Source organism: Zootoca vivipara, chromosome 8, assembly GCF_963506605.1.
Source record: "Zootoca vivipara chromosome 8, rZooViv1.1, whole genome shotgun sequence".
Lineage (NCBI taxonomy): Eukaryota > Metazoa > Chordata > Lepidosauria > Squamata > Lacertidae > Zootoca > Zootoca vivipara.
In genome coordinates this window covers 85,846,949-85,858,754 of record NC_083283.1, presented here as the reverse complement: position 1 = coordinate 85,858,754, position 11,806 = coordinate 85,846,949, and the positions used below count along the sequence as shown (strand labels likewise).

The window sequence follows — 11,806 nt, the reverse complement described above, 5'->3', positions numbered from 1 at the left end:
CGTTCGTAACCAGAGGTACCACTGTATGCCTAAAATGGAAGAAGATCAAATGACACAAGTCATTTTCAGTCTAAGGCAGAGCTGTCACTATGTCCTTAGGATGTTCCATTTGTCCTCATCCTCCAGAGATCGGAGTGCTTTTGACCAGTGTGAACTCTGCTGATCCCTACAGTGACCGTTGCTGGCACAGGTTTCCTAGTAGCAATTGGCACAGGGGAACAGGAGCCAGAGCTCAAAACTAGCTATTAAACATTCAAAGTCTTAGAATCAAGATGTATCTTATATTTCCTGATTCACTTTGAGACTACAATTAGTCTTGATTCCCTAATGGGTACATATATATATAGACCAAACATGATAGCAATAATTTCCACCCCAACCTGTTCACATTAAAATAGGCATGCACCCAAGATGTTTTAAAGTATACTGTGTGAATTGGTCGTCAGGGCTAGTTCACAGATCTATGACCATTACTGCAGCAGAAGTTATCATAGATCTGTAACAGGGGAAAGTGTCATATATCACCTCAAAAATATAATGTTTTCCAGTGCTGTAAGTTTACAGTTAGTAAATGATAAAAAAATCAAGGGATAGATATGAGTGTGTGAACCAGCTCTAAGACTCCAATGTACAGCAAACCACATGAGCTGGACTAAAGAATGGTTTCAGGAGACTAGAAAATGGCTATGTCTTGCAAGTGCAAGAAACTGATGAGTACTTAAATACAGACTATTCACATATACACAAACATGTTCATTATAGTAAAGTATTACAATGTATTATGTGCAAAACTACTGTTTTATCATTTACAAAATGAAATACAACATAGACACATGTCAAGGTGGCAGGTATGTGGCAAATCAACATGCATATAAATATTTACGTACATACAAAATGCACTTGCAGAGCCAGACAGTAAAATCCACCCCATGAAATATCTCTCATCTCCCACTTCCTCTGGGGTTGCACAGAAGATTTGGAGGGAGCGATTATCTTTTAGGTAGACTTTATTCAAAATTACAACCCAGTTTTAGTTCTCTGGAAAGAAACTTACAATTTGTATGCCTATGGAAAACATTTACTTTTTCAGCCACAGTAAAATGCAGGTGATGTTGCTCATTTCAGTCTGCATAAATCTGTTTAACCTGTAAATTCAGTTCTTTGCTGTTTCTAACGTAACAGATGTCAAATCAATATTTGTATTTGTACAATATTTCAAACTTTGGACCCCCCCCCCACTTCCTTCACTTACGTTCTGCAAGAAGCCTGAACCAGCAGACTGGGGGTAACCTCACAATACAACCCCCCCATTTTGAGTGACTGTCACTCACATCTATCTTCAACAATGTCCAGTCACTCTTCCACAAAGAGGAGTGATGAAGCTCTCAGCTATCTTTCTTTGGCTAACTTTGTGTACAACAATGGAGTAACTAAACTGTGTTATTTGAAACACATGCCCTAAAACACGTCATTTCTAAAGCAGCCACACTATGTTTTCTCACTTTCCTGGTCTCTATATTCACTTCTTTCAAATACTTTTGTCCAATTTATCTGTCCATTCAAGATTGCAGTATATATAAATAATTATTCAGTAAGTGGTACATCAGGTTTCTAAAAGGCTTTGGGTAGCCAATGTCAAAAATACAAATTACTTACAGAATTTTATCAACCTTAAAATGAGTTTGATAGATTTAAAAACACTTAAATCAGGGAAGAAAAGGCAATAAACAATCTAAATCTCACAGGAGTGTTCAATGTAATACTCTAAAACCAGCAAGAGATTTATTTTGAATATTAAATGTTAAAAATCACATGCAGAATTATAGAACATTTTATAGTTTTAAAAAATATTTTAAGGACCAACCATGACAGTTTACCTGCAACTGTTATAAAATTTCTGTGATACATATAAAAACAAGCTGCCTTCAGTAAAATAATCATAATTCTATTTTAGAGAAGGCTGCTACCATCCATATGACAGAGTTTATTGATGCCCTGCACTGGACAGTTTTGCATATATATATGTACACTGGTGAAATGGATAGCCCACCAGCTAGCTTATAGATAGTCTGGCCATCAGTAAAGTTAATGCAAACTAGGGCTTGAACTAAAGAGGAGAGTAAAATGCAATACAGATGTGCTGGTGTGACATACTGCAGTATATTTGAGAAGATCAGTGATCCATAAAGTTCAGCCCCCTCTCCATACCCTGTAGCACTTCTGTTCTACAGCTGTACAATGGCCCTGTATAGATATTACATTTAGTCAGTGGCAGTGATTGTTGTTCATGTTCTTACCAGACATTTGGTTTAGAGCCCTGCAGAGAAGTGTCTAATGAACTCAAGTCAGCAAGCAAAGGGTGCTTTCAGCAACTTAAAACCCAACCATAAAGCACATGAGCTTTATGAAGTGTGATCGCTGTTGTCGTTTTGAAAAATGGCACCATAATTGTCACTGTTGATGCGCTTATAAACAAAATGAAAGACCTGGGGCTGTGGCCGGCTGTGCAGTTCAGCTTTGATTTTTTGAGGATAGGTATCTTCTGTCAGCTGTTGCCAGGTGTCGTCAATAAAAAGAAATAGGCTATACTCATCAGGAATGTCCACTTTAAACTTCTCAGCACAAAGCCGGCACACATCTTCTGTAGTAATATATGGTCTCACGAGCAAGGTTTTCCCTGTACAGCCACTGTTTACTTCCTGGAATGCAACTCGCAAATAGTTCTGTGAAGTGGGGAAATACACGAGAAGAATAAATATTCAAATTCAAGACCTAATTAAAAAAAACCCGCACGATTTCACCTGGTTGCTGGGCTAATCAATGTGTAATATAGTTGTTCCTCTTGTTATTAATCAGAGGTCCTCTGTGTTCCAGGAAACCTTAAGGGTGGTATACAACTAAATTTTACTCAGAGCAGATCCACAGAAATTAATGAACCATTAATTAGAGCCATTAATTGCAACAGGTCTACTCAAAGCAAAATCTTCTCAATCACCCTCAATTCACATATCAGATATTGAGGCCTCATAGGCCTAACCAGCGCTCTGTTCAAATGGAATGCATATTCTGTAACAAGGGTGCCATGGCAGACAAGCTGATGCAGTAAATGTTCCCTGAAGGCAGAAACTGGAAACCCTTGCTGAAATTTTATTCAACCTGCCCATGTGAGTAAAGGACTTACTTAATAGCCCCAACACTTCCTCTGCTTATTCATTATTAGCCTGCCATGAAGGTTATGCTTTTGAGCTCACTTTATTGTGTCCTGCAAAGCTATCATCTGTGGCCAGACTGAGTTCACTCAGCTGAGACTTGGGCATATGCCAGAGGGTGGCAAAGTGTCACTGAGCCTTCTCTGGGGAATGGTGGTCATACTAAGAAACTCCTATTGTTGAAGAGGCTAACACAATATGCAGCAGAGCTCAGGGGGAAAAGTGGGCCAAGCCCTAGTCACACAAATCAGACTTCATCAGCCAGCAATGCAGATGAAAAGCATTTTGCAATTCCACAGAGCACATGTGTCTGGCTTTTGCTTTTTAAAATTGAAGCAAGGAACTGGTTTCGGGAAGCTCATTTGGGAATATGATTCATGTCTCTTTTCCTGAGTCCAATTTGATAATAATTCAAGCTTCATTAATTCTAGGCAAGGTCTGTGGGAGCTTTTGCTGAACATGTGAGTTGTTATTAGTTATTCCCACCTTTTTTGCATTTTCTTTTAGTGGGAATGCCAGTCCTTTTTATTTATTTTGCCCACTGCAGAAGTAGTATATTTGCTTCTTCATAAATTCATTTCTATGCCACTTTTTGGCCCAAGAAAGGCCTCCAATCAACTCAAAATAAAATAATGCAGGAGATAATAAAACCAATTTAAATGTAACAAAACCCAGAGCAGAATAAAACAAGTAACAAGTCAACAGTGAAGGCGGAGGTGGGGAAGAATTGCTTTTCATTGTTAACATTTCTTTCTTCCAGTAAAATAATTAGGAATGGTTTTTTGTTTTTTGTTTTTTTAAAAAAGACACAAAAAGCATACACACACATGCTGGCCATAAGCGGAAACAGACATCGTCTAGAATCTAAGGGAAGACATGAAAGGGGGAGATTTGAGGAAGGAAAAAAGGAGGGAGGGGAGAGAGAAGGGAAGAAAATAGAAATGAGGAAGGAAGGAAGGGAAGAAAGAAGAGCAGAGTGTGCATGTTGGAACACAGCTTGTTCTGACACGAAATGAAATGAGTCATTGGAGGGATTCGGTCAAATATAGGGCAAAATGTACATTCAGGATGCACCAGCAAATACTTTTGTTTCTAAGGGGAAGAAACATCCTCCACATTTATTTTCTAATACGTTTGCAAGCATGGCAACCCAAATCTTGGAGGTTTTTTTTGCTAACCATAAAATTCAAACAGTGAAACATGCTTTAGCTTTCCAAAAAGGATCAGTGCTATGCCATATAGCCCTCATAACATTTCCACTCTTTTTAAAAATTTTTTTTGTTTTGACTGATTTCTTATCACAGTTAGCTTTGCCAATATTAGATATTCATTTAACTTACATCTCTGACTTTTGTCTTCTGGGTTTCTGGGGGTTTGCCAGAGGGCAAACGGGCAAATTTAGCAGGGGATCAAATGCTTTCCCCCCTCCCTGTATATCACACTTATACTCTGCCCACAGTAGAAAAGTCATCATATGGAAAAGTCATCAACTGTACCTGAAAATCATCCACAGATGGAATCATTCTATTTGTTGTTCTACGTTTATGCCATTGTCGGAGGGTATTCCGGGCTTCCGAGCACAGCAGCCGAGCTGCTTGTTCTTCTTGAAAATTCTTTATCAAAGAAAGTGCTCCATAGGCACTTGTCAAGTAGTAGCCACCTGTGAAGAAATCAGGAGAAGAGTGTTCCAGAGATAATTACCAACAGCCTGATTACTTATATGTATAATCAGTGTAAAACGTAATTTTCCAAGACAGACAAGAGTGATCTGCTGTCTTGCATTAAATGAAAGTGGGGGGGAGGGGGGACCTGTGACCCTCCAGATGTTGGACTCCAATTCCCATCAGCCCCTGCCCGCATGGCCAATGCTCAAGAAGGATGATGAGTGTGCATCTGGATAGCAGGTTAGCTATCAATGCGCTAGTAGTTTGTTCTTGTTCTTGTTTTTATTATGTATTTTGTGCTTTTATTTTGTATTTTTATACTGTGAACCACCCTGAAATCTACAGATCATAGAATCATAGAATAGTAGAGTTGGAACAGACCCCCCCCCCCGGCAATGCAGGAGTCTCAGCTAAAGCATCCATGACAGACGGCCATCCAACCTCTTATTAAACACCTCCAATGAAGGAGCCTCCATCACCTCCCAAGGAAGTCTATTCCACTGTCAAACAGCTCTTACTGTCAGAAAGTTTTTCCTGATGTTTAGTTGGAATCTCCTTTCTTGTAACTTAAAGCCGTTGGTTCAGGTCCTACCCTGTGGAGCAGGAGAAAGCAAGCTTGCTCCATCTTACATGTGGCAGCCCTTGAGATATTTGAAGATAGCTATCCTATCTCTTCTCAGTCTCCTCTTGAAGAGAGGTATCCAAATTTAATAAATGCTACTGATACTACTACAAATTGGGGGTCTGCCATCCTTCTGGGGTGTGACATTGAAACCACAGCCATGCCAGTGGGTTTCAACCCTCTGAGTTGTTTTGTTCTCCTGGTTTCTTGACACCACACACTGTGGCAAGTATAGCACAAACTTCAGGAAGATGACTTAAAGCAGACTCTGGTGTTTGTTGCACTTCTCATTCCTGCTGTACTCAAATGCCCCTTCCACATTAGATGGAATTCTGTTCACGCCCCCGCCCACCACTGGATTTCTGGAAAAGACAAATGCAACTTGTTGCAAATAGTAACACAGAGAAATCTGATGCAGTTTGGAGGCCAAGGAAGTATCAACATCCAGCTGCTTGGCCAGAAGCTTGGCCCTGCTTGTTTTTGTTTTGCTGTTGGAAATAGAAGTTCCTTGCCAGATTCAACAGCTTCAGCATTCTTTTGCTCTCAGCTGCCCAGGAGGGGAGGGGCCTCTGGAATCCTTCACTACTCCAGGCTTATAACGAGCCAAAGAACTGCATAGGCAGGAAAAGTTTCAGAGCCACAAGCAGGAGACATATTTTAAGAGCTAAATCATTGTTGGTTTGGTTTTTGCAAATGTCACCTTAATAACAAGCCCAATGTTCTCAAACAACCTAAATAAAAGTCAAGAGGAAATTCTAGTAATAAAACTGATTCACATATTCTTCTCCCATTCTTTCTGCATGGCAGAAAGAATATATTTTTGGTTGTCTGAGTATGAACTGGAGAGCTGCTGCTACCTCTGTGTGGCTTCTCCACTCCATGCCTTTTTGCCAAATTGACTAACCTGTGTGTTAAAAAATAATAACGAAGTGTTCCGCAAAGGGTTTCAAGTACAGTGGTACCTCTACTTACGAATAATTCTACTTACGAATGTTTCTACTTACGAATGGAGCTCCGTCCGCCATCTTGGATGTGGTTTAGATAGGATTTTTTTCTACTAATGAATTTTTAGATAGGGTTGCTTCTACTTACGAATTTTTTCTCCCAATGCATTCCTATGGGATGCGACTTACAATTTTTTCCGACTTACGAATGTGCGTTCAGAACACATTAAATTCGTAAGTAGAGGTATCACTGTACAGGCAAAGACCATTTTACAGTTGTATAATGCATACATGATTGTGACGCACGCATTGCCGCAACCCAGAAGTGGCCAAAAAGGGGGTAGAATTGGGGGGGGGGGGTTACATGCACTCTGCTGACACATGAGTGGGCCAGGAACGCAACCCCTGCACAAATAATAATAATAATAATAATAATAATAATAATAATAATAATTTATTATTTATACCCCACCCATCTGGCTGGGTTTCCCCAGCCACTCTGGGCGGCTTCCAACAGAAACATTAAAATACACTAATTTCTTAAACATTAAAAACTTCCCTAAACAGGGCTGCCTTCAGATGTCTTCTAAAAGTCAGATAGTTGTTTATTTCCTTGACATCTGATGGGAGGGCGTTCCACAGGGCAGGTGCCACCCCTGAGAAGGCCCTCTTCTGCCCAACAAGACAATGACGAAAATCCACCAACAGCATACAAATCAATATGGCTAACCAGATCCAAAACACTCACCCACCCCACTCACCCACGAAACAAAGACCACCACAGCCAACCACAAATGAACAATCACACCATAGGCCAACCCCAACCTCTCTCACCACCAAAGGATCACAAGCAGAGAACCTGCACAAGCAACGCTGACACAAAACCCCACATATATTAAGTAAAATAGAAACATCGCCACCTGACCCCATCCCCACTCATTTCCCCCCCTCCCCCTCTTTCCCCCTTTTCGTCCTAATGTCTCAACAAATGAAACTGGTTTGTAAAAAAAATGTTACATGGGGGGAGGGGGAATACGAGAGAGAGAGAGAGAGATTGCACATACCTTTGTAAATCAAGAAAAATACATTTAATAAAAATACATTAAAAAAATAAATAAATCACCACTGCCCAAGTTGCTAGGCCCAAACGACAGTTTCCTCCTTCCAGAATCACAAAGAAAAGCATATTATTATTTTTAATTTAAAAATACCCTCTCTCTATGCGGGCAGGAACACAGGGCATTTTATCTTCATTGGTTGGGGTTATCTTTTTGTTTTGTTTGTAGGCATTACTTGATAAGTCATGGCAACAAGTTAGAGGCTCTCAGGATTCTTTTAAAGGCTGTCTATTCAGGCAGGCTACAAGTAAACAAATTCCTGGCAAAGGAGTCACCTCACAGCTTCAAGGGGATTTACCTTCTCCGTGTAGCAAGGATGGGTCCAGCAGCTCCATCATGTACTCAATTTCAGCATCTAACTCCAGCATGTCGCACTGAGCCACAACGTAGGTCAGCACTGGCAAAAAGTCATCAGCTCCATACATCCTCCCTTGACGAAGGGCGAGGAAGAGTGGGGAAAGAAAATATAGGCATTAATCACAACCCTCTGCCAGATTTGTCTGCCTCCTTCCATGTTTAAAGGCAGTCTTCTGCACTGCTGTTTCTATTCAGCTGAATCATTTTAGATTAATGACAAGTGAATTTTACTCAAACATATATGCTATTATCACAGGATCCATTGGTAAATGGCGTTTCCATGTGCTCTGGCTTCCATCATGGTGTTCCGTTGCACCGGAAAGCTGTCTGTGGACAAATGCTGGCTCCCTTGGCCTGAAAAGAGAGGTGAGTGCCACAGCCCATAGACTTAACTCTCCAGGGATCCTTTACATTCTACCATTGGTGTAAAATTAAAGAGAACGTGATTGCAAACCCAATGAACTTCTAGCACGGGCACACATATTCATATACTTTATATGACATCACCGGACTGGATAAGCAGATTAAAGGATGGCAACTAGCTACACCGAAGTTAAATACTTGTAGTGCTGAGGTACTGTACTGTGGTACAAATCAGTTAAAGCAGGGGTCCCCAGACTTACTGGGCTTTGGGCCGGTTCCCACCGCGCCAATCGGCGCAGGGGCGCGCTTCCAAGTCAGAAAAAGCGCCGGAAATCGTTTGTGCGCATGCGTATGGGCCTCCCCCGACCCAGAAGTGCACCAGAAATGACCTCTTCTGGGTCGGGAGAGGCCCATACGCATGCGCACAAAGGATTTTCGGCGCTTTTTTCCGACCTGGAAGAGCACCGCCGCGCTGCGCGCCGTAAGAGCGGGCGGCGGCGAGCAGCGGGGGTCGTCGCGGGCCGGACTGGGAGGCCAACTGGGCCGCATCCGGCCCCCGGGCCGTAGTTTGGGGACCCCTGAGTTAAAGCTTGGGATTTGTGCTAAGCAACTGCTGTCTGGATTAAGCAATGTCCATGTTAGCTCAGCAATGAGATGTTATTGTGGGGCTCTTGACCAGCTTCATGGTTTACTGAAAACTTATGTGAGGAGCTAGCTTGCACCATGTGAGTTCAATTCTATGCTACCTACCCCTGGGTGGTTGGGACTGTGCTCATACTTACAGCAACACTTCTGTTCCACCTAAAAGGATTAGCCATTCCTCGTAAACCTTGCAGAACCCTGGAATGGGAAAAGCCTGCACTAGTCTTAGGGCATAGACCTTTTCAAGGCTCACACCATTTTCAAATTATTCAAACTAAGCCTCTAAAACAAGTGTGATGTGACACCGTGTTTTTCATTGTTCTTCACAATGCAAAAATGCAGTCTGAAGGTCAGTTCATTGCAAATCAACGGGTGGAATTCAATGTCACGCTCTTCTAGCCCCTCCATCTGGACCACCACTCCAGCCTCATGTGCTGCTCTCCTGAAACACTCCAGGCCAATTTCAGGAAGCATGCGGAGGGTGCAGGAATTCTAGCAAGCGATATTTGCATATTTGTGTGTGCATCATTCATAATTGACATAATTGACAGTACCACACATGTATTTGCCCATTTAAATTGTGCCCTTTTTGTATCAGACTTTAAGAAAAAGGCATGAACTGGCACCTGCGTCACAGGCCTTTTCTCACACTACAGCAATGCATACATAGTGTTCGAATACACAATTTAAATGCAGAACCAATGCCAAATTCTTTTATTGCTTTCATAAATTACTGTATTCAGAAATGCCCACCTATGGCTAGCTAGATTCCCTGTTGTTTTTTCCAACGTGCTCCAATATCTGGGCCCATCAATCCCCTTTTAGTTTAATCTCTTCTTAGCAGACACTGCCTTCATTCCAGATCCCTGTTACACCAACTAGTCACTGCAACATGCTAGAAATAGTGCAAGTATGAAAACAAACAGAACCAAACTGCAGACTATCAGATTACAAATTACAAAACCTGTGAGATAAAGGAAAAGGGAGATTGGAAACTGTTGGGAGATAAAACATTTGCTCACTTTCCCCTCTCCCTCCAGAAGGTTCCTGAACAGCAAAGAAATCTTTGGTCAAGAGACAGCATTTACCTGAATTGTTTTCCATCACAGTGTAAATTAGTTTGCAGACTCTTAGCAGCAGCATGACTTTCTTTTCAGGAGAATACATCTTCTGCATGGTCATGAACTTGACTTTAATCTTTTCAACATCTACAAAGTCTGGTGTTGGGACAAACACCCCAAGCTCCTGAGGATTCCGTTGTCGGACAAGTTGAAGGTTCTCTTTCAACTGTTTCCAAGAGCCGTCAGCTGTATGGAACTCTTTTAGCATCACCTCAACATGACCCTTGAGGGGTTTCAGGATGCACTTATGCATGGCCTTCTCCAACACCACATCTGCAAAGAGACAGGCAAGCTTGGTTCATTAGCTGGCCAAGAACATGATTTTTGCTCTCTCGAGGGAGAGAAAGAATGGAAACCATTTACTGAGGCCAGAATAATCATTCCGTTAAATTGCCAGGTTCATTTTTAATGTCAAAACCAGTTCTAGATGACAGGAAGAAAGACAGTCCACAATTCAGACTTCATCTTTATTCATGCTATTTTTTAAAAAAAGAAAAACTATAAAATAAAGACAGTCAACAGTGCAAAATACAGTCCATATTTGTATGAATGTAAAAAGAGCCCTCCTGGATCAGCCCAAAGGTCCATCAAGTCTAGCATCCTTTTCCCACAATAGCTATCCAGTTGCCTATGGAAACCCCACAACAGGAGCTAAGTGAAACTGCACACTCCCCAACAACTGACCTTCAGAGACATACTGCTTCCAACAATGGAGACAGGACTCAGCCATTGCAGCTATTAGCCTTACTCTCCATGAACTTGTCTAATCCACCCACCTTTCTAGCTTTACCTACATCTGTGGGAGCAAATTCCAAACTATGTGCTGCGTGATGCAGTTCAGTACTTAAGTTTTGTCAGTCATGAATCCAAAGTTCAGCTTCACTGAATGGTCCCAGGTTCGAGTACTGCGAGAGCCAGAGTGTAACTGCTTTCTATCCACTTTCTCCATTTTCTTTTCTTTTTTTAAAATATATTTTTATTAAAGCTTTCTTAGTTTACAAAAATACAGACATTGTCTCTTTTTTCAAGTTTTATTTTCTACAGATCAGTTTCATTTGTTGTGAGACATTAGTGTTGCATGCAGTATTAGGTTGGGAAGAAAAGAGGAGAAAGGGAGGGGAGGGGAAATGGTGAGACGGGAGGGTGCAGGGGGCAATGCTTCTATTCTTCTACTTAGTGTATGTGTGGGGTTTTGTGTCAGCGCCACTTGTGTAGGTTCTCTTTCTATTCGCTTGTTTTATTTCCTTGGTGGTGGCCTAGGGCGTGGTTGGTTCTCTTTGGTTGGCTTTTGTTTATGCATGTGAGTGTGAGAGAGGGTGGGTTTTTGGATCAGGTTAGCCAGATTGATTTGTATGCTGTTGGCAGATTTTTTGTTGTTGTTCGGCTATGTATGTGATAAAGGGGAGCCATACCATGGTGAAGGTGTCTTCTTCTATTTGTCCCCGTGTCAGTTTCAGTTTATTGATTAGTTTTTCTAGTAAGGCTGTTTCCCATACTATTTGATACCATTGGTCCATGCTTACTCCTGACAGGTCTCTCCAGTGTCTGGCTATGATGCTTCTGGCTGCTGAGAGTAGGGGGATTATGAGCTCTTTATAATGTGCGTGGGCATTATTATCTTGGAAGATGTTCAGTAGGGCCAGTTCTGGGGTGACTTCTAATACTTGCTTAGTTATTTTGAATATTTCTTGTACGACTGATGTCCAGAAGAGTTGGATTTTGAGACATTCTCAATGCTTTGATGGTGTTTCCTGTTTGGCAAGGGG

At 41.5% G+C, this 11,806-nt stretch overlaps 1 protein-coding gene across 4 annotated transcripts in view; it reads right to left on the bottom strand.

The window, feature by feature from the left end:
- Positions 1-756: 756 nt before the first annotated feature.
- The window catches only part of RIN2 (Ras and Rab interactor 2), a 68,316-nt gene continuing 57,266 nt past the window's right edge, over positions 757-11,806 (bottom strand). For all 4 annotated transcript variants that reach the window (XM_035101975.2, XM_035101972.2, XM_035101971.2 and 1 more), the window contains 4 exons: positions 10,008-10,313; positions 7,856-7,987; positions 4,706-4,869; positions 757-2,723 (listed from right to left, as the gene is read on the bottom strand). In XM_035101975.2, the coding sequence (XP_034957866.2) occupies positions 2,403-2,723; positions 4,706-4,869; positions 7,856-7,987; positions 10,008-10,313 (923 nt within the window). In that variant the 3' untranslated portion in view covers positions 757-2,402. The remainder of the gene's footprint in view (positions 2,724-4,705; positions 4,870-7,855; positions 7,988-10,007; positions 10,314-11,806) is intronic.